Consider the following 23,704-nt stretch of genomic DNA (forward strand, 5'->3'; position numbering starts at 1 on the left):
TAAGATTGTCTCACTTTTTTTTTCTAATGTAGCAGAAATCTGAAATGCCTTTCCTTTAAACTTTTTAAAAAGCAGAAGGTGGCATGATGCCTTCCCACATCTGTATCAGGATGACCTTAAAGCAGTTATTAAAGGGACGGTCAGCAAGAGCTTTCATGGAGATTGTGAGGACAAAACTATTTTCATAATAATACTAATATGTTCTCTACTTTTTTCACTGTGTTCACATTTATGCTGATAGTGAAAAGAGTTGGTGAGTAAACCTGCAAAAGTCTTTGCACAATTCAAGGTATTGATCCCAAACTTTACGCCTTATGTGCTTCAATACCACTCCCTCACAGTAAAAACAAGCAGGCGAAGTCTTTTTAAATGCTTCCTCTGAATTATGACAACTGTGGGTTGCAAGGAAAAGTACTTATGCGATTGTTTTATTAGCCAGCTACACTCGTCCATTTTTCATGTAATCTTGTTTGTATTTGAAAGAATGTCTGACAGACAAACTATGGTTACTCAGACTTAGGTATGTGGCAGACATTTTCTTGAAAATAAAACTATCAAGGGAAATAACTGACAGTAATACTTTCCAATGATGAAATTCAAGCTTTCTAGCAAAAATTAGAATTTTGGAAACTTGAATCCATCACTGTGAACTTGACAACTTCCAAAAACATAAAGATTTTCTGAAAAGCCTGTTGGGGATACTAATAAAAGTGATCTTTTAGATAGATAATGAAATGTGTCAACATTTTTGAGTTCTTGCTCAAAACAACTCAGCGACCATTATTTTTCAAATAACCAATTCATGATGTTACAAAATCAGGCTTGAATGCAGATCTATTCAAAGTACAGAATAAACAAGTAGATTTAATATAACAGAGTACAAAAAGTGTACTGATGTGGTATCAAGTTCCATACTGCAATTAACCTTTGGAAAACTATCACTTACTGAGTTTCAGTACAGTATCGAAGAAGAATATCTACAATTACCTGAAAAAGCTATTTAAAAATCCTCCCTTTTGTAACTACATCTTTGTGTGAGACCAGATTTTCTTCATACTCTTCAATCAGAAAAACATATTGCAAGAGATTGAGTACAGGGCAGATATGAGAATCCAGATGTCTTCTATGAAGCCTGACATTGAAGAGATTTGCAGAAATGCAAAACAATGCCTCTCTTCTCACTAAATTTTGTTTTGTTTTGGGAAACAGAGCTTCTTTTTGATAAGTATGTTATTTATGTTAACATGTACTGGGTTTGTTATTGTTATCTTTAAATTAATTACTAAACAAACAATTTTTAATTTCTCAGCTTTTTTTTCTTTTTTTTTCCTGAGGAAGATTAGCCCTGAGCTATCATCTGCTGCCAATCCTTCTCTTTTTGCTGAGGAAGACTGGCCCTGAGCTAACATCCGTGCCCATCTTCCTCTACTTCATATGTGGGATGCCTACCACAGCATGGCTTGCCAAGCGGTGCCATGTCGGCACCTGGGATCCGAACGGGTGAACCCCAGGCCACCAAAGCAGAACGTGTGAACTTAACCGCTGCACCACCGGCCAGCCCCTCTCAGCTTTTAATACAGTAAATTTTAACAGAATAAATATCTCTAAGTATAATCCATATAATTAAAATCTCCTTGGGGTCCTAAATAAGAGAGTGTAAATGGCTCCAAGACTATAAAGTTTAGAAACCACTGCCTTAAAACAATGCTTAGTCTTCAATCATTTTTTTGTTCATTCGCTTGTTTAATTCATTTTTTTTTTGAGGTAGCACTGGTTTATAACATGATATAAATTTCAAGTGTGCATCAGTATATTTCGACTTCTGTATAGACTATATTGTGTTCACCATCAAAAGTCTAGTTTTCATCCATTACCATACACATGTGCCCTTATACCCCTTTCACCCGCTCCACTCTCCCCTTCCCCTCTGGTAACCACTAATCTGTTCTCTGTATCTATGTGCTCGTTTGTTGTTGTTTTTTCATCTTCCACATATGAATGACATCATATGGTAGTTGGCTTTCTCCATCTGACTTATTTCACTTAGCATAATACCCTCGAGGTCTGTCCATGTTGTCGCAAATGGTAAGATTTCATCTTTTTTCATGACTGAGTAGTATCCCATTGTTTATATACACTGTGTCTTCTTTATCCATCCATCCATTGATGGGCACTTAGATTGTTTCCAATTCTTGGCTATTGTGCTGCAGTGAACATAAGGGCGCATATATCTTTTCAAATTAGTGTTTCCATGTTCTTTGGATAAATACCCCAAAGTGGAACTACTCGATCATGTGGTAGTTCTCTTTTTAATTTTTTGAGAAATCTCCATACTGTTTTTCATAGTGGCTGTACTAGTTTATGTTCCCACCAGCAGTGTACAAGGGTTCCCTTTTCTCCACATCCTCTCCAACACTTGGTATTTCCTGTCTTTTTAATAATAGCCAGTCTCATGGGCATGAGATGATATCTCGTTGTGGTTTGGGTTTGCATTTCCCTAATAATAAGTGATGTTGAACATCTTTTTATGTGCCTGTTGGCCGTCTGTATATCTTCTTTGGAAAAATGTCTGTTCAGATTCTCTGCCCATTTTTTAATTGGGTTGTTTTTCTGTTATTGAGTTGTATGAGTTCCTTATATATTTTGGATATTAACCCCTTATAAGATATATGATTTGCAAATATCCTCTCCCAATTGGTAGGTTGTCTTTTCGTTTTGTTGATGGTTTTCCTTTGCCATGCAGCAGCTTTTTAGTCTGACGTAGTTCCATTTATTTATTTTTTTCTTTTGTTTCCCTTGCCTGAGGAAACATGATATTCAAAAAGATACTTCTAAGACAGATGTGAAAGAGTGCACTGCCTATGTTTTCTTCTAGGAGTTTTATGGTTTCAGGTCTTACATTTCAGTCTTTGATCTATTTTGAGTTAACTTTTGTGTATGGTATAAGATAATAGTCTACTTTCATTATTTTCTATGTGGCTGTCCAGTTTTCCCAACACCAATTATTGAAGAGACTTTCCTTTCTCCATTTTATGTTCTTGGCTGTTCTATCAAAAATTAGCGAGACCAGACCGGTGGCGTAGTAGTTAAGTTCACGTGCTCTGCTTCGGCAGTTTGGGGTTCCTGGGGTTCCCTGGTTTGGATCCTGGGCACAGACCTACACACAGCTCATCAAGCCATGCTGTGGCAGGATCCTACATAGAAGAAGTAGAAGGACCTACAAGTAGGATATGTAACTATGTAGTGGGGCTGTGGGTAGGAAAACAAAAAAGAGGAAGATTCGAAACAGATGTTAGCTCAGGGCCAATCTTCCTCACATAAAGGCATATCTTTAAAAAAAGAAAAGAAAAGAGAATTAGCTGTCCTCAGATGCATGGGTTTATTTCTGGGCTTTCAATGCTATTCCATTGATCTGTGTGCTTTTCTGTCAGTATCATGCTGTTTTGATTACTACAGCTTTGTAGTAATTTCTAATCAGGGAGTGTGATACCCCCAGCTTTGTTCATTTTTCCTCAGGATTCCTTTAGCTATTCTGGGTCTTTTGTCATTCCATATAAATTTTAGGATTCCTTGTTCTATTTCCATGAAAAATGTCATCGGGATTTTGATAGGGATTGCATTGAATCTGTAGATTGCTTTAGGAAGTATGGCCACTTTACATTAATTCTTCCAATCCATGAACACGGAATATATTTCCATTTCTTTGCGTCTTCTTCGATTTCTTTCAACAATGTTTTATAGTTTTCAGTGTACAGGTCTTTTACCTCTTTGGTTAAATTTATTTCTAGGCATTTTATTCTTTTTGTTGTGATGGTAAATGAGATTGTATTCTTGATTTCTCTTTCTGCTATTACCTTGTCAGCGTGTAGAAATGTAACTGATTTTTTGGCGATTTTGTACCCTGCAACATCACTATATTCTTTTTTTATTTTTAATAGGTTTTTGGTGGACTCTTTAGAGTTTTCTTTATATAAAATCATGTCATCTGTAAAGAGTGACAGTTTTACTTCTTTCTTTCCAATTTGGATCCTTTTTATTTCCCTTTTCTCACCAAAGTGCTCTGGCTAGGACTTCCAACACTATGTTGAATAAGAGTGGTGAAAGTGGGCATCCTTGTCCTGTTCTTGTTCTTAGAGGGATAGCTTTTGGATTTTCACCATTGAGTATGATCTTAGCTGTGGCTTTGTCACATATGGCTTTTATTGTGTCGAGGTACTCTCCTTCTAAACCCATTTTATTCAGAGTTTTTGTCATAAATGGATGCTGAATCTTGTCAAATGCTTTCTCTGCATCCATTGAGGTGACCATGTGATTTTTACTCTTCATTTTGTTAATTTGGTAATGTGGTATATTACATTGATTGATTTGCAGATGTTGAAACATCACTGCATCCATGGAATAAATCCCATTTGATCATGGAGTAGGATTCTTTTAATGTATTGCTGTATTCGATTTACTAATATTTTGTTGAGGATTTTTGCGTCACTGTTCATCAGTGATATCGGCCTGTAATTTTCTTTTTTTGTGCTGCTTGGAAAGCACTGCCTTAAAGCATTCCTTGGTCTCCAATCATTTTTTATAAGACTCTTGCCAGTGAAAAAATTCTGAGCATCGGCCTCCAGTATACGCATAAAAATTTTTCAGCTAAATGCCTGTACTACTAACAATTCAAAGCATAAACATTAGTAAAATATAATTGTTTCATTTTACTTACATAGGTGAAAACTAAATATATTTACATGTTCTAACACTTCCTTCTCACACCTTATGTTCCATTTCACACACCTCTGAGTGAGACCACAACTTCAGAGGCCTCTTTTCCCTCATCTCCTCACATTAAACCAGGCGTCATGGTCTTTATCACACCCACTGCCTAAATTATCAACAACTCTTTCTCTCTGAACTGCCACTGGCTCAATTCACCTCCTCATCTTTTTTGATCTGAACTATGGCCTCCTAACTGCTATCTCAGCCTTGAGTACTTTTTCCACCAATCTATCTTCTAACCTACTCTCATACAATTCTCATCATGTCATACTCCTGCCATAAAATCTGTATAAAACCCTTTATCATCCAACCTCTGTTACACACCATGCTTTGACATATCTGCAACTCCCCACATGACCTGTGCATTCCTTAAACAAATATCTATGAAAACACAGCTGATATCCATTGTATCTCACGCCTCTGAGCACTGGAGTTCCTTGAATGTCCTCCTCCCACAACCCTCACTCCCCCTTCCAACCGGTGCCCACCTGACCACATCCTACCAGTCCTTCTAGACTCAACTCAAGCAGAAAAACGTACATGAAGCCTCCTTTAGCATCCCTCTGCCCTACACATACACACTACACTAGCACTAAACCTTGGTTTCATTCTATTATTGCACTGATTTTGTTGTGTTACCAGTTAAATATTTATAAGTCTATTTCCCGAACTAGACAGTGAGCTATCTGAGGGCAGGCTGTGTTTATTCATCTGAGTATCCTAGTTCCAAGTCTGAGCCTGGCACGGAGGGAGCGTTTTTAAAAAGTCTGTTGAATGAACCTCCCCACAGAAGTTATTCTACTATTTTTCCCCATAAATCTCATTTGAGTTCCCCAATTTTAAGTCACAGTGGATAATGTCAACCATCTCCCTCTATTTTTACTCCAGCTGTCATTCTTTCTCAACAAACACGCACAACATCTGTATGTACGCATGTCTGAGTGCATATATATATATTATAATATATTTGTGTCTGCTTTCCAATTAAGTCATGTCGATGTTTTTACTTAGGCCAGAAATTTTATCTTAGCTTGAAAAATATTCAAGATTTTTTTATTTCACTAAATTTATGCAATAGGATAGTATCATTAGAAATACAGAATTAAAATTACACTGTTTGAAAAAAGATAGACTTAATTTACAACTTTTATGCTTTACAGGGTGATGCTTTGGGCAAATAACACTAAACTGCCTCATTTCCTCATTTTTCTCAATCCTTATCTATAAACTAAAAAACACCTAGATCAATTAAACTGATAAGAGAGTTATAAGGAGAAAATATAACTGAAGTAAAACACTCTAATGTTATAAAATGCTTCTAATTCAGAATACATAAAAGCAAGCATCTCTAAGGAACTAGCATATGAATAAAATTATGCAAAATGGAATTTTGATTTTTTAAGAGGCACAAGCAATAAAAGATTTGAAATCGTGTACATATTTTGAAAAATGTCTATGAATTACTTTTAAATATCCTTTCATTATATACATATATTTGTGTGTAACTTAACAGACATCTATCAAGCCCCTACATTTATATATGGAAATTTCCCCCTGCGGTATAATTTTTATGAAAAGAAACATTTTAGTAACGGTGCATTCTAATGTGGCAGTGTTAAAAAGTGATAAGGCCAAAGCTACAGAATCCAGACTCCATGTGTGGGGTAGAGGTTACGGGGAGTGACCAGGACTTCTCTGGTTTGGCCACTAGAAGTCTCATTATCCTGGAAAACCCCTCAGTCTTGGGCAAACCAAGAGAGTTGGCCACTGTGGGGCAAACTGTCTCTTAGTCATTTAGGGGAATTCCCCTTCTGTACATTTTGAAACAAGCCTTTAGCAACCTCTTAGAACAGCTGAGCCAATATGATTAATTATCTTGACCAAAGGTTAGGATACACAATCATATATAGTATTCCAGAAATATCTACTTCTAGAAATGAAACTGTGAGAATATAACTTAGGATGCTGAAAAAGATAAATAAGCTCAAAGTATCCAAATGCAGGTACTGTATATGTTTCTAGCCTAAAACATCTGTATGGAAAGTTAAAAAGTTCAAGCAATTGGCTAGTTTTTTGATTGACATGGCTCTAAACTTCAAATGCTTAGCATGAGTACCCTGAACATGACATCGACTGGTTAAGAGCACAGGCCTGGGATCAGGCAGGAGTGGACCCAAATCCCAACTCTATCACTTACTGGCTGTGTGACTTTAGGAATTTGCAAGTTTACTTAAACTCTCTAATTCTTAGTCTCCTTATCTTTACAACAGTTTCACAAGATAGTTGTAAAGATTAAGAGACATAAAAAATGTAAAAAATTTAGTATCTGTGCCTGGAATATAATAAGTACTAAAAAATAGCCAATATATTGGTATACTTTTCACTTTTCACCTGTTATGGTATTATGTAGCTATAGCCTCAGACTAATTAGAAAATCATAGTTCCTTATTACACTTGAATATCCATGAGAGACAAAAGACTATCTTTAATGGTATAACCATTAAAAACAAAAAAAAAAAGGCTTATAAAACTGTAACTGCTAAAATGAATATACAGGAAATGACCTTTATCTCACTTGCTATAATTAGAATAGAATGAGATTGTCTGTGAACGTGATTTACCCCCTCCCCCAGCTCAATGGACTATGCAGAGATTACCAAGAAAATGAAGGAAAAGAAATTGAATTTTTCCAAAAATCAAGAAGAGAATATTAAGAAAACAGTAATCAAGTAGCTAAATAACAACATATCCTGAAGAAAAGAGAATACAAGAAATTGATTTTGAGTTGTGCTTTTCAGAAAAGCTAAGAGAAATGATTGGGAAGAAGCTTGAGCAATTCACTAAGGGCATATTTCTTGCACCCCCTATTCCCACCCCACCCCCAGTCTCCCACCACACTTTCTCCTTCCTGATTTAGTAAAGTTATTGAGAAAATAGGAGCCTGAATTACCAGGTTTGGCAATATGGCTTATAATCACTTGAAAACTGGCAAGCTGCCATTTTATTCTAGCTACAAAAGCTGAACAAAATAACATCATAGTTTCAAGATTACATTTTTAAAAATATTGATTCAATGGTAAAACAGAATTATGCCAGTTAACACACTTCAGTATTCTTTTGGTGTTTTATATTCTAAACATACTATATAACTTTAATTTCTTTTTCTATATTATTTAATCTCTTATACAAATATTTCTGATTCAACAGAGCTTCTTTAGTAGCAAACAACTGCTGCTGTGGTCTTGAATTGAGAGGTCAGAAAGGAATTTAAGGAGAAGGGAACAAATATGTATGAAACACCTCTGTGTGCTTCTCTATATACATGATCTCACGAATAGTCACAATATCTCTGTGAAGTTATATTAGCCCCATTTCATAAAAAATAAATAAAAATAGAAGCTCAGAGAGGTTGAATAATTTTCCAAGGTCACAAAACTAATAATAATGGTTATGCTAGCTAATATTTATTGCATTATCTCATCGATCCACAAAACCCTATAAAGTAGATGCTATTATTACGCTCAGTTTAAAAAATGAGAAAAAAAGAAGTTAATAACTTGTTGAGAGTCACATGGCTGGCAAGTGGATAAGATAAGGTTAACCCACATGGTCCGACCCCAGAGCCTGCCTATCAGTGCTTGCTCCTTGCTGTGTCATACTGTCTATCTTAAGAGACCATCTGGTTCATTCCAGACAAATGAAAGTGCTTAGGAATACAGTTCTGCACAGAACTGGCGCTCAATGAATGTTATCGTTAGACCAAATCTTTCTTTTTTTTCCTAGGAAACTCATAATACAGAAAGGAGAATGAGTTTAGACTGTGTAATAATTTCCTGTACTTCCTTTTTAACTGGATACTCTACCTCAAATAGTGACAGAATGAAAGTGTCATTGTTCATTAATGTCCCACTTATTTATCCCACAAATATCCTATGAGCCCATACTATGAGCCTACTGATGAAATAAAACCACAAAGAAGTCAACGATGGTAATAAATGTTAATAATCTGCTAACAAGGAGAGGTTCACAGAGCCCCAATAATTACTAGAGTGAGTGATATGTTTACTAAGAATTTTTTAATTACTGAAATTAAAATTTTAAAAGTTATCTAAAATTATTGAAAAAATTTTAAAATCATTTAAAAATTATTGAAGTTAAAATTAAATGATTTTTTATAATTGAAATCCAACTCAACTCTTTTATTTATTTTATTTATATTTTTCTTGACTTTATTTGGCCCTTACAAGACCTATATGAGGTAGGTTTCTTAGTCTGCCTTCATAGATGGGGGGACAGTCATTCACGGAGAGCAAGGGGCTTGCTCTAGCTCACAGAACCTGTGTCTCTTGACCCGAAGCCCAGCGCTCTCTCGTGAGCTAACAATTTCCTTCTAGCCGCGGGGATTCAGAACCCATTGCCAACTCAGAGTTGTACAGTACAGTCTTCAGATCTGAGTCTGTTTTCTGACCCAGAATCCATTAACTGAAGGAGAGGCCAGGATTCCAGAAGGAAGGACACTGCAACAAACACTGAAAATATATAGATAATGATATCCTGAATCTTTCCCCAAAGAGAACTATGGCCACTTACTTAGGTAACTGTACACTAGAGAAAGTGGGATAACTTTTGAGCATTGTTGGACATAGGCTATGAGTTGGCATTATTAACTAAGGGTTAATACCCCTGAGAGTGGGGTAGTATGGGCGCCAAGTAACATATGTGATCATGGCCCAGGTCTGGCTCACAGTGGGTCCACTGAGTCCACACACCCATCCTACAGTCATTTCCCCAGGTCCTGATTTTTAATTGGAGCATATGTACATGGTAGTTGACATAACCCCTTACGTTGTTTCTTGGCCAGTGGAGTAAGAGTTACCATAGTGGGGAAAGCCAGCTGTAACAACACCACCACCAGCAGCCAAAAGAGTAAATCAAGATCAACATCAAATCCTATCTAATTAATTGAATATCATGGATTCACCGGGAAAGGGGAACCGGGTTAGCTATCAAAAGGTTCCAACAACATGAGCCAAATCCAAATGAGTTTCACAGGCTGGTAAAGTTCTCTCTATTGCCACAGAAATTCTGAAATTTAGTTATGGAAGTTAGTTAATTTTGTCTTTTTCTTTCTATATATCCTTAGATATTCTTCCAACACAATCAAATGTATATATATCTTAGACAATGCAAGCTAGTGTTTTTCTTTTTAAAAATTCATTTTCATCTATAGTTACTGCAAATGCTATGATATCACTCACTTTTCATCAATTATTAAGTCAGTGACAACTTTGCATATGTACTCAGAAAGGCTATACACCTTAACCTTGAAAGCATGTGTAGCAGGAAAACCCCATGGAATTTTAAACGGTTAGTCCAGAGTTTTGGGGAAAATGCCCAAATCATACCAATGGCATAATGATTCAATTTTCTATTAAAAAGGGGTTTGTCCTAAAAGGAATAATCCAACGTTCATGTATAAACACAGATATCCATATTTTTATTTTTATGATTTTAGACAAGAATGCAGAATGATTATTCAATGAAGACCCTCAAATTTTACACCAGAGATTAATATATTTGTACACACAGGTTCAAACTGTATTAAGCACCATAAGGAATATAAAATATCAAACATAATACTACCTGTTCTCAAAGAACTAACAAGTGGCCTGTTTATTTAGATTAAGATCTGAGTAGTATTTGGATATGTAGTTAAATTTAAAATAAACTTTAAGAGTTCTAAAAGCACTAAAAATAATTACAAAAATGTAAAAGAAGTCAGGATCTGGTGTCAGACTGAGTGGATTCAACCCCAAGTCTCCCAGCTATGGGGCTTTAGTTAGTAATTTCAGTTCGCTGAGCTTTACTTTCCCTCTCTGTAAAATAGGTTCATGTGAAGATTAAACAAGGCCATATAAAGCACAGAGCCTAGAACATAGTAAGTACTCAATAAATATTAGCCGCTATTATATCTAATGCTTATTATCGGGGAAATATTCCCAAGTGAAAAAGAGGAATCTTGGTAGTCAACAAAACTAAGTTCTTTCAGAAAATGAGAAGAAACTTTGAAGGCTGGAGTCATCTTGTTCAAATTCCCTCTCAACAGCTCCCAGGAATAATGAGTCTGGTGACGTGTTAACATTGACTTCAATTAACACAATACATCACAAAAGCGGCCCATCCCCTGGGTCCCTGTGTCCTATCTCCCTCTCCCGCCAAACAACTGTCAGCGCCCTCAGGCCCTGAGCCCTCTACTCTTTCCTCTCCTGTAAGCAAGATCGTTATCAACCATCCCCGCCCTACGCCCCTAGTTTTCTTCACTCCTGCCTTATTTTTTAAAAAGTAATAATAATTACATGTTTTAAAATCTAGTTTTTACTTCTGCTGTGACTTTGTGATTGGGGCCCTGGTGACAGATGCTGTGGAACAGCAGGATGTTTAGAACACAAAGAGCTCAAGAGAGCCCCGCTTAACCACCCAATATGAAAGGGACCACTTCCTAAGTCAGTGAGAAGTGACAGATGTCAGGGACATCTAACTTTCACGCTCCTCCCTCTCTTCCTTTTCTGTGTACTAGAGCAAGTGCTGAAGTGAAAAACCTTCCTGCGTCTTGCAAGAAAACATAATGTGCTTTGTCAAAACACGTTTATCCTTCCAAATATTTTGATTCACTGGGCGGACATTTTACAAAAGCAACAATTTTTGGTGAAGTGGTCATTGAAAGTAAATTATTACTGAGGATTTTCACTCCTTATGTTAACTGAATAACAAACCTAACACTGGTAAAATGATGTTTAACTCTCAAAGCTTGGAAAAGTTATGGTGACCAGGTTTCTTACCTACAACAATGCCATAGGAAAAAAACAGAAAGTAGATATTGGGAGCAAAACTGCTCAACATTAGGCCTCCGGCCACCATGAAGCCACTGAAGATCGTCACAGGTCTTGCTCCAAAAGATGAGACACAGAGGCTGCAGACGGGACCTAAAATAATAAATGAAATCTTTGCTTACTTAACAGTAACCTCCTTTCCACAATCACATTATCTATCCATCCCAACATAAGTTTAAAATGAGTCTTTCCATCATAAAATAACAACAATAGTTATAAACATGTACTGTGTATTTCCTAAGTGCTGGACCCTATGTAAGAGAGTCACATAAACAATCTCATTTCATTTTAATCTCACTACATTCCTGGGAAGCAGATACTATTGTTAGCCTCATTTGTTTGATAAGGAAATTAAAGTCTCAGGATGGTAAGGTGACATAGTTGAGAAACTGGGGTTCTGGAGTCAAACTTTATTCAAATTCAAGCCCTACTACTTGCTAGCTGTTGGATCTCAGGCAACTTATTTGATTGCTCTGTGCCTTCCTTTCCTCATCTGTAAATTGGAATAATAATAGTTCTTATTATTAGTGTAATAAGATAGTGTATAATAGGGTAACTGTGAGGACAAATGAGAGTACAGATGGAAAGCTGATCACAAGGCCTGGCACAAGTAAATGCCCAGTCAATGCTTGCCTGCTCTTCAGCGATGGCAGTGGCAGCAACAGCCAGCATCAGCACAGTAACAGAGGAAGAAGTAAACACCCACCGTCTTAGCCATCACACTACTCTGAGGATTTCTGTCTCCTGCATGTTCCATGCATCTTTCCTACCCAGGGCTCCTTTCCACCACAAGGCCAGTCATATAATTGATGATGAAAATAAACTTGATGATTGACTGAATACAACCAATAGCTACCCTATAGAGGGATGGGGGGTTGGAGGATGAGGTGGTTACTCCTTGTCTAAAGAATATTCTGGCAGGCGAGGCCAATGCCTCCACTCTATCCACCCAGGCATGAGTCTACCAGTACCACTGTCCTACATTCCATGTGTAACCTGGAATTTTGAGGAGGAAGTGCACTGTTGACCAACAGGCAAGGGTGACCATGAGCCAGACCTGCTCTACGTATAACTGGGCAACTGCTCATGTAATAGGATTAAGTGATAATGAAATTCTTTCCCATGAGCACTGTACCCGGAAAGTACCTAAGACAACAGAGCTTAGGATATTAGAAATAAAAGGACATTAAGGGTAAACCCAATAGCCTCATTGACACGGAAGGAAACAAGCTCAGAGAGGTTGTCCAAGCCCACTGTAGAAGAAATAGGACAACATTCGAAAGCAAAGAGAAACACACCTTAATTGAGTTGACAACAACCTTTCGAGGTAGATATTATTATCCCCAATTTTTAAAAAGTACACTCACCAGGATGGCTAAAGACAGACAATAATAAGCTTTAGCAAGGATGTGGAGCAATCGGAATGCTCATAAACTGCTGATATTATCTCCTAAAGCTGAACATAACACACTGTATAATCTAGAAATTTCACTTCTATGTATACACCCAATAGAAACACCTACACCAAAAATCATACACATAAATGTTCATAGCAGAACTATTCATAGTAGCCAAAACCCGGAAACCCAGATGTTCATCAGCAGTAGAATGTATAAGTAAATTCTGACATATTCATACAATGGGCTATTGTAGGGCAATAAAAATGAATGGTCTACAACCACAAATAGCAATGCAGATGCATCTCACAAACATATGAGGAGTGAAAGACACCCAGCGCAAAAAAGTACACATTGCACAATTCCAATTATAAAAAAAAAAAAATACAAAAACAGGCAAAATTAATCTAAAGTTAGAAGTCAGGATAGTGGTTATCTTTGGCAGAGGACAGGGAATTATAACCAGAAGGGAGCAGAGCCCAACTTCCAGGATACTGTTAATGTTCTGTTTCTTGATGTGAATGTGCTCATTACATGGGTGTGTTCAGTTTGTAAAAAATTCATCGAGCTACACGCTCATGATGTGTACACTTTTCTGTATATATCTTTTACTCTGATAAAAAAAAAATGTAAATAACCTCAAACAGAAATGGTGTAATCCATCCACAGTCTCATTGTTAGTAAGTGGCACAGCCAGGATCCAATGACCTCAAGCCCAACACTCTTGCCAATACCAGAGAATCGCTGACGCGCATCTTTAAGACCAGGTCACGACAGTCATCCCACATTCCTCTCTGTTCATGAATTGGCCCCTGCCATTTCAGGTCTTACCCTGTGAGCCAGTACAGAAGAGCAGACTGATAGAGTAATATGACAAACAGAGGGGAATATTCTGTGCCAGTGTTTTAAAAAGAAAATCCATTGGAAAGCCCAAACTTATCATCTAATAGTTGAGTTGTCTGTATAACCAATGAGAAATACTAAGATATTTCAAAAATAGAAATGATTTTAAGAGTCAAATTTCGTAAACGGATGTCTGACATCATAAAGGCATGACTCCTCTCTGTTGTTTACCAAACTGATGACATTGCGAGTCAGTGTTTACAAATTTAATAAGCACAATGGAATTGCAACACAGAGATTATTACTGGTACACTTGAAAAGTCCCAAGCTTCATCCTCAAAGGAGGACTATTTAAATCTAGGCTGCTGGATGCACGTTAACTCCACAAGGCAATCTAGAGTTTAGGAAGCTGGGGGTGGGATGAAGGGTAACAATTCTCATAGCATGTACAACTAAAACCACTATTTTATAAAATATATAATATCATTATCAATTATGTGATAAATTTTTAAACCATTTTTGCCTAATACATGATTCTTTGAAAAAAAATTAAGCTTAAGGAAGAAACAAGCAGTAATTCTTTGACAGATGAAAACAACAAATTGAAAACTGTTTTTAAAAAGTTCTCTGCTTTCACACTGCCATCTGCTGCTTACTTAGAGAAAAATATCTTGATGTCAGAGGTCAAAAACAACGAATTTTAGAGCTGAAAGAGGCTTGGGAAATGGTCCAAAAACCTCATTTTAAAAATGATGAAACTGCAACTCAGAAAGATCATGTGATTTGACCACGAATCCATCGCTAACCAATGACAGAGCTAAGGCCAGAGTCAGCCCAGCATTGTCCTCAACTGAGAAGAATTTCAATCAATACCTCAATCTTCTTCTAGAAATAAAAACACTAGTAAAGAACATCAATGTCCTTTTGTTAATATCTTACAGCTTAAGTAGTTGTGTGAATTTATGGCAGATGAAAACATAACACTTACGCTCATTTTGGTATTTAAAAGTTTAGAGCAAATGATTTTATTCCCATCCTCAGAACCAGGGTATTTCCAGATTCTATTTACACAGATTTAAACCACAACTGCCCCGTATTTCATCAGTAACAGTTAAGGCAGACTGCAACTGGAAGTGACCATTAAGTCCCATCTGAAAACATGACACATTTCCACGTTTAGCTCTTTGTAATAACAGGCAAGGTCTCTAGAATGATAGACCGCAGGTTACTCCTCTGCACGCAGCTAGTTTCAACTCAAGAGATTAATTAAATCAAAGGACTACTCTCAGGGGAGATTTCTTATGATGCTTCAGGTCTTTCACTTTGCAGAAGGGACCCTTGGAACAAAAGTTAGTTCACATAACATGAACCAGTGATTTCACACCCTGGGACCTGAAAATTTTAGAAAAAACATAAGGAAGAGGCTTCATCATCTGGTTGACAATGTTTTATTTTAGCAAGCATACACATTTTTTAAATGTAATAAACCATCTAATATTGCTGCCTTTTCATTAAAAAAGGAGTATTTTAACAAGGAAATAGTGAGAAGGATGTAATTTCAGAATAAAGTGAGAGACTGTAAGAAGATAGTGGGAACCTTACACACACTTACATAGACTCATACACACGGAGACACCTCATAGTACACATCATTGCCTTTATATTCACGTCACTTTCAGTGAAAATTTTTCTTGAACTTCTAGTCGTATGTGTATTGGTGTTTAGGAGCCATTGTTACTATCACTACCTTCTGTACAGGAGATTGATCTTGACCAGGGGGTGGGTGGGGGGTGGGGGGGTTGAACTGAAAATCCTGGGCTGAATTGTTAAATAGCAGAGCTGGCAGTCAGCACAGAGGAACTGCCTAAGGATGGCAGATGGTGATGTGGGGCCCTAAGAGGTGAGCAGCTCTATCCTTCCCAGGGTGTATGCAGGGCTCTTAAAAGATATTCTACCCTCCTGCACAGTGGCCTGGCAACATTTTAGGCACAATGCTGACGCGTTCACTTGAAAAAGGTAAGAATCTACATATATTAGGGAGTAATCCTATAAACCAAAGTGAGGAGTGAAGAAAAAAGAAGGATAAGGCTAGTATTTTGAGCATTTCAACCTCTTAAATACAAATAAACACAAAAATATAAAATAACGTATTCGCCATCTATACATCAGACTCATTGGATGTAATTTTCAACCAATGAGGGAAATGAAAATGAGGGAAATGAAAATGAAAACTCTAGCTGAAAAAGTGTTTTGTTATGATCATGGGTCAATTAGAAAATGAGAAGAACGAATTGCTCTAAGGAAGTCAGAAAGATCCACAAGTGATGAAACTGTTTCCTTCAGCCTTCAGAGCAATTTGGGAAGAAACAACAGAGTTAAATGTTTGCTGGCTGTTAAAATAAGCACGGAGGAGGAATGCACTTCTTAAAATCAAAAATCACATTAGTAACATTATATTTAGGTCTGCATTAATCAGGCAAAATAGTAGATATTTGATCATTGTCCTTCCCTCACTAGTTCCTAAGCGTTCACTAGAGCAGTGCTGCACAGCAGAAATAGAAGGAGTCACATATGGAATTTTAAACTTTCTAGTAGTTACATTCGAATAATAAAAAGAGGTAAAATTAATTTTAATAATACATTAAATATTACTTAATGTTAACAAACAAATTTAACCGTAATACAACCTAATACATCAAAAACATTATCATTTCAACATTTCAATATCATTCATGGGATGCTTCACATTCCTTTCTTTTGTACTGTCTCTGAAATCCAGGGTGTATTTGTTACACTTATTGCACATCTCCGCTTGAACTAGCCACATTTCGAGGGCTCAGTAGCCACCTGTAGCTAGTCTACTGTACTGGACAGCACAGCACTGGAGTCTCATATCCTGGTAGAAGAGGAACAGAGAAGACCACACACAATACAGGACCTAGACCAGAAGGCAAAACCAACACACAACAAAACCCAAGGCCACAGGCAATAAGCACCAAAAGAAAGGTTCAGATGGTGTGTTTGGGGATTTCGGAGAAGGGACAGCACCATGGGCCAAGGAACTGAGCTTTGAACCAGGCCACGAGTGTTACCACACCAGGTTCGTTTTGGCCCGCTGCTGGGAAAGCCAAACACCAACATGATGAGATTGCAGCAGAGAGAGAGTTTAATCACAAGGCAGCCATGTGAAGAAGCGAGAGCATAGGTCTCAAATCCACTTCCCCAAAAATAGGGACTCAGGGTATTTATGGGATGGGGGGCAAGGTGGTCTGAAATGGGGAGATAGGTGATTGGAGGTGAGGAGAGGTGAGGTAATTGATGATGCGTGCAAGCATAGTCAGACTCCATGCCTCTTCATAGGACACATGCTCACAAAATGGTGGCGTGAGCATGATCTGAGGGTGGAGTTTTTAGGCTCTTGACATCAAAAAGTCACCTATCAGACATCTGTGCAGGCCCAGCTGATGAGATGGTGGTCTCAAGCGACCTGGAGTGGACAGAGCGGTTCTAATTCCTGAAAAGTAGCTCAAACACCCATTACCATGGCCAGGCTCCAGGAAGATGTTATCTATAGGAGCCTAGTGAGAGTGAGGCAGCATATTGCCTAAACAGCACAGTTAACAATGGGCGGGTTAAACAGCTAAAAGCTATAATCAGTAATTGCCAAAAGGTAAAAAACCTTAGTTCCTAGCTACTTAACCATCAATGGCTAACTGCCAGTTTCATGAGTATGGTAAGTCGACAAAATAGATGAAAATACATTCTGAATGGATGGAACAGAAACATAACATGTTTTTCCAGTTTGAAATTATTATAAGATAGCTTTGGGAAACAAATTATTCCCTTTGGGAGATAAATCAACTAGTTTCAGAGAGTCCCGAAAGTGGTAGGATGGACAGGCCTACAGCATCGAAGGCGTGTCAGTAGGCTGAGGGTCCAGTAGAAATAAAATACAGCAGTCACCAGGTTGTGTGCCTGCAGGACAGCAAGGACTTCCTAACAGTAGACTGACTGGGCCCATGAGTGTCCTACCCCTCCACCTACAATGCAGAGAGCCTAGCAAACAAGCAGCTTCCTTACTCCTTGCTCCTGCTGAGACCTAGAATTTCAAGTTCATCTCCCCAAGGAAGAGAAAGGCACTAATGAGCTGTACCCACTCAAATCCTTGATCTCCTGTATATTGACTGTCTTGCTTGTTGGTTGGTTTGGTGATATACAGAGACAGTGGAAAGCTTAATCAAAATCCGTAGTTATTCTTACCAATCCTGGAACCACCTAGCACATTGAGAACTGGCCAGTGTAACAGAATCCTTGTAGGAGGCAGAAATTCAGTCCTGCTTGAAGAAGTTAACAGTGCTTGGGGGTAAAATCGTACAGATATGCTCAAACCCAGCTCTGCTAGCACTCACAACTCACTCAGCAGGCTGGGTTGGCTATACTGACTCTATTAAACTGAGCATAGTTACTGACTCATGATCAATTTGAAGACCTTAGCAAGAATTAAGGACAAAAACGTGGGGGGGGACTGTTAAATCCGCTTTGAGTACAAAACTACAGAACAAAAGATCTCCATGCTGTTTCAGCAACGCTGTTGTTTGAAAAGTGGCCCTACCCTTCTCCTTGAATTTGATGAATGACAAATGCCATCTAACCAAAGAGTGCTTTAGCTCATTTTAAAACAACACATGATAGGCCTCTCTTGTAGTTACTTTCCATTCCTTCTGTATCCAGAAGAAGATATATATTAAGAGTTTGAACGTGAGGAACAGGCTTATGCGACTGTGGAACTGGCCAGACAAGTACAATATCCACAGGGCACGCTGTCAAGAAAGGGCAGGTTGGAACTCTCTAGCACAGGCCTACACTATAGCCCACAGGTGGAATTTCTTCTGGGAAAGTTCATTTCTGCTCTTAAAGAGACTGAATCAGGTCTACCCAGATTATCTAGGATAATCTCCCTTACTTAAATCAACTGACTATGGACTTTCAGCACATCTATAAAATACCTTCACAGCAACATCTACACTAGTGTTTGAATAACTGGGGAATATAGCCCAGTCAAGCTGACATTGACCATCACATCTCCCAACACACTCCCTCCTTCTCCAGCCAAATTTACTCTACCAAACCTGTCATCTGCCGTGCAGACTCCAGGCCTTTGCATACAAACACTTCGCATGGTCTCCCCTCTCCCTGCCCATCCACCTTGCACAGCCCATCCTCCCATCCGGCCCACTTCACAGGCATCTCTATAAAACTCCAGAGATTGTCTTGCCCTTGCTATTCTCCTTGGGTTTGTGAAGTCTCAGATTATCAGTAAACTTTTTTTTTCTGTCTCTTCCCTGAGACTACAAATTCCTTATAAGCACAGGTGATGTCTTCTATCTTAGCACCCCTACTACAGAGGAGAGGAGCCTCTATGGATGTATGTAATGATAGCGAGCTCATTCACAAAGCATAACCCAGGCAGGCAGAATCCTTGATACTCAGCTTTATTCATGCCAAGGATCATCTAGACAAACAAATAATTCAGACAAGAGGAAGAAGTATTTTCTCCTCAATTACTCAAGTTTCCAAGAGAAAGAATTAAGAATATGAACAGTGTGAAGTCCATAACTACATGCTTGCATAGTTCTACTACGCTACTATGACCTACTGTCAAAATCTAGATTTGTCAGAGACAAGGGGTGGGCCTTTAAATTCTAGATGCTTAGGCACAATCTTTTTAAGGGTACGCTTTTTTTCGTGAGGAAGATTGGCCCCGAGCTAACATCTTTTGCCAATCTTCCTCTTTTTTTTCCTCCCCAAAGCTCCAGTACATAGTTGTATATCCTAGCTGTAAGTCATTCTAATTCTTCTATGTGGGATGCCACAGCATGGCTTGATGAGCAGTGTGTAGGTCCATGCCCAGGATCTGAACCAGTGAACCCCAGGCTGCCGAAGTAGAGCATGTGAACTTAACCACTTGGCCACGTGGCTGGCTCCCTCAGGTACAATCTAGACAAAGTTCCAACTCTCCCTCCTGCCTATCCTACTAGACATGTGTTTGTCTTTCATCCTGAAGGGTCCCTTTCTTTTGTGGGTTCTACAGTTTGGTTAGAACTGCTTGGGAGAGTAATTTTACTTGCAGGTGATTCTTGTTCTCTAATAACAAATATTTGTTGAACACTTACCATATGCCAAACATCATCTCAATTATTCTATACAACAATCATATAAGGTAGGTACTTTCATTAGCTCCAAATTAAAGATGAAGAAACATGCTTAACAGGTTAGAAAAACCAGAGCTGAGGTGCCACTCTTTCTCTTAGAGAATGTGCTTTGTCTTGGGTAGGTCACTAAACCTTGACAATGACACCTACCTCAGTGCATTGTTAAGAGAATCAACTAAGATCAATTAAGTGAAAGTGGCTGGTATTGAACTTAAGGCACAAGTACACAAAAAGCAGAATTTGTATGTTGCTTGGCAAATGTACTTATTCTGCTGTGCCTTACTCAATTATAAAACTCCTGAGGTTGGATCAGAGACCTGGTCAAGGATGACACCTACCATGCCTTCTCTGGACAAGACTGGGTAAAGAAAGCAAATTCATGTTTCTCAGATTTGATATGGTCTACCTATATCAGAATCATCTGGGGAACTAATTAAAATGCAGATTCCTGGGATCACCCCTGGCCCCACCCTACTCACTGATGGGTAGGAAACTGGCTTTTTAGACAAGCTCAAGTAATTCATACATACTCCTGAACTTAAGAGCAACTTTGTATAGACATACGTGTGTGTGTGTGTCTGTGTGCATGTGTGTGTATAATCTCATCTTTTGTCAAAAAGAAATATGTATGTAAATATGTATACACATATGTATAAATTGTCTTTCATCAAAAATGATGCAAAGATGTCCATTTATGTATTTTCTTCACCAGAACCAGGGTAACTGGACAAAATTTATTTTTCATGATTTATATGACATGAGCAGTGCCACACCTAAGCAGAAACCTCCAATAGTTCCATTTATAAATAAATCAAAGCAAATCGTACATCAGGAAATTATCCAAAGTGCAAGACTGAAATGGTTTTAACACAGGGGTAGTTCCCATCAGAAAATGACTTTTAGGGCTTTAAAAAAAATTCACATATCTGGGCCCCACCACAGACCGACTGAATTAGAAAGTCCAAGGGTCAAATCCAGGCAATTGTATGCTGAAATTTTCTATGGATGATTACAATTACTCCCCTGGTTAAGAGCCACTGATAACCATTTGGGTCACCAACATGAGATATACTTTTCCCATTTCCAAGGTAATAGTAATCTGTTTGTTTCTCTGTGGAACAAAGTTGTCCACAAAGTAGAGAATTAACCTGGCTCACACACTGCTAGACACCTCTTGCTAACACTGTAATACCACAGCTTTCAGGATTGGTCTCTTAATTTACGCTATGAAGAGCCAAGGGAGGCCAACATCACATATGTTCAGTGGACACTAACTAAAGTGCACATACACATCCTCATACGTGATAGCTCTTCAGCCATCATTATTTTCCCACCACTTCCTCATTCTTGAACCTTTTGGTCTCCTTATTCTATCCTCATCTTTGAAAGCTTTGATTAACTGGTCCAAGTATCTCCTCATCATGGCTGATGACACTGAAGTTAAGTGACCTGTTTAAGGTCATTCAGCAAAATAGTGGTAGAGCCAGGACTTGAATTAGCCTCCATCTTCAGCCCAATGCTCCTCCCAGTCCTTGTTGTCTCCCCTGGACTTCCATGGGATGCTTATATCTCCAGCCCCTACCGGCAGGGCTGGCCTCAGAGGCTTGAGACTGATGCAGTTGCAAAGGGCTCAGCTCTTAGAAGGGCCACACACTTGGTTTACTGCTCTGCTGTTGCTCTCTTAAATTCTTAATTTTTTTTCATTTTGCACCTGAGCCTGCAAATTATGTAACCAGTCCTGCCTATAAGTAAAGGGGGCTGCTCATGTTCCTTGAGACAAAGTGATCATCCACCTAGGAACTTGGAGAAAGTATAGAGCGACAAGTTCAAATTCCAGAGTCTGAGAATCAGCTGTGACTGCCAATGCCCCATCCACCCTCAAGAAGATGTCAGCTTCCCTGAACTCTCAAGTCCTACCTGGACAGAGTTCATGAAAAGGAGCTTTGTTCTCTGAGTTTGTGCTAACTGAGATATCATTTCAATTGTCCCTTGTCACTTGCTGGAAATCAAGGTAATTACTTTTCTGTTTAACTTAGTATTTGTAGTAGAAATGGTGACTAATTGGAAAACATTAAAAAATTCTCTCCTTTTCCTACAAGATCATTTTCTAGAAATGAATACTTTCAAACCCCTCTATTGACATATCAATTATCATCCACTTGAACTTGGACAACATTACAAACAATCCACATTTTGAAAAACTCTTTTAAATAAATATTGGGCAAACATTTCCTGTTTCTCTTGAGCTCATAATGACAGTATTATTTTCATTTGTTTAGTTATGTTTAGTTATCTTATCTGACATGGCCAGATGATCCAGCATTGTTTTTCAAGTCTTGTTTTTAATTTAACAAGCTAATACATCAATTGGAAGCAACTGTTTTTGTTTTGTTTTGTTTTGTTTTAAGAAGTCCCCTATAGTGATCAGGAAAGACAACATATTTAAAAGAAAGAATGACTAATGCATTTTGTTTTCATGAATGATTTTAAAGCCAAAAAATACCTTACAAATCACCACATTCAATGTCTTCATTTTCCCCACAAAATTCACATTGCGATTTGCTCAATGAATCATGTCAAGTTCACAGCACAAAGGAAGAGACCCCATTTAGGTCACCGTCTTAGCACATTTGTGCTGAAATAGTTTCAAATAAGTTAGACTGATGATCATTAAATATTACTGCAGAGTTCAAACTATGACTTCAGAAATTGAAGTGTCATACGATTTTTTTTTTTTTAAGACTTTTTAAAATTTTTTTCCTTTTTCTCCCCAAAGCCCCCTGGTACATAGTTGTATATTCTTTGTTGTGAGTCCTTCTAGTTGTGGCATGTGGGACGCTGCCTCAGAGTGGTTTGATGAGCAGTGCCATGTCCTCGCCCAGGATTCGAACCAACGAAACACTGGGCCGCCTGCAGTAGAGCTCGAGAACTTAACCACTCGGCCACGGAGCAAGCCTCCTGAAGTGTCATATGATTTTAATCCTTAAAAGGAAAATAAAAACCCCTCTGTTCTCTCTAAAGATGATAGGAAACACTATTACATCATACATAAATGTTTATGAGGAATATTACTTTTGGAGACATTATATAAAGTTCACACAAGATACACCACATATATCTTAAACATAACACTATATTAAAGTCCTTAACAGTATCATCATTGTGAGATGGGACTACTCTTTGCCATGTCAAATTTTTCTTATGAAGGTGACACAAACGTAGGACATGCGATTTGATCACAGTATATCTGAATCAGACAAGAGTAATTATGAATCATATAGAAACTGCTTCCAGGACTGCTGAACATCATTTGGTCCTCTGGTCATCAGCATTGACTGGACATACCTGGATCACTGCCCTCATCTCCTTGTTTCATTCCTATTCACAGAAGTACATATGTCTCTCACTAGACTGTGAGCCTCTTAAGGGCAGAAACAATGCGTTTGTTGTTCATCTTTTCATATCCAGCATCTAGCACGCTGCCTGACACATAGTAGCAAATGAATGAATGAATGAACAACTATCTTATAGAATACACAGATTTATTACAGTGAAAAGGTAGTGCTATAATCTCAATGAAGGCAGGAAAATACGT

The 23,704-nt window shown here is 38.1% G+C and overlaps 1 protein-coding gene across 5 annotated transcripts in view; it reads right to left on the reverse strand.

The window, feature by feature from the left end:
• Positions 1 to 23,704, reverse strand: part of SLC16A9 (solute carrier family 16 member 9) — a 57,872-nt gene that overhangs the window by 10,003 nt on the left and 24,165 nt on the right. For all 5 annotated transcript variants that reach the window (XM_014833401.3, XM_044755293.2, XM_070488129.1 and 2 more), the window contains one exon: positions 11,607 to 11,750. In XM_014833401.3, coding sequence (XP_014688887.1) covers positions 11,607 to 11,750 — 144 coding nt within the window. The remainder of the gene's footprint in view (positions 1 to 11,606; positions 11,751 to 23,704) is intronic.

Source organism: Equus asinus, chromosome 2, assembly GCF_041296235.1.
Source record: "Equus asinus isolate D_3611 breed Donkey chromosome 2, EquAss-T2T_v2, whole genome shotgun sequence".
Lineage (NCBI taxonomy): Eukaryota > Metazoa > Chordata > Mammalia > Perissodactyla > Equidae > Equus > Equus asinus.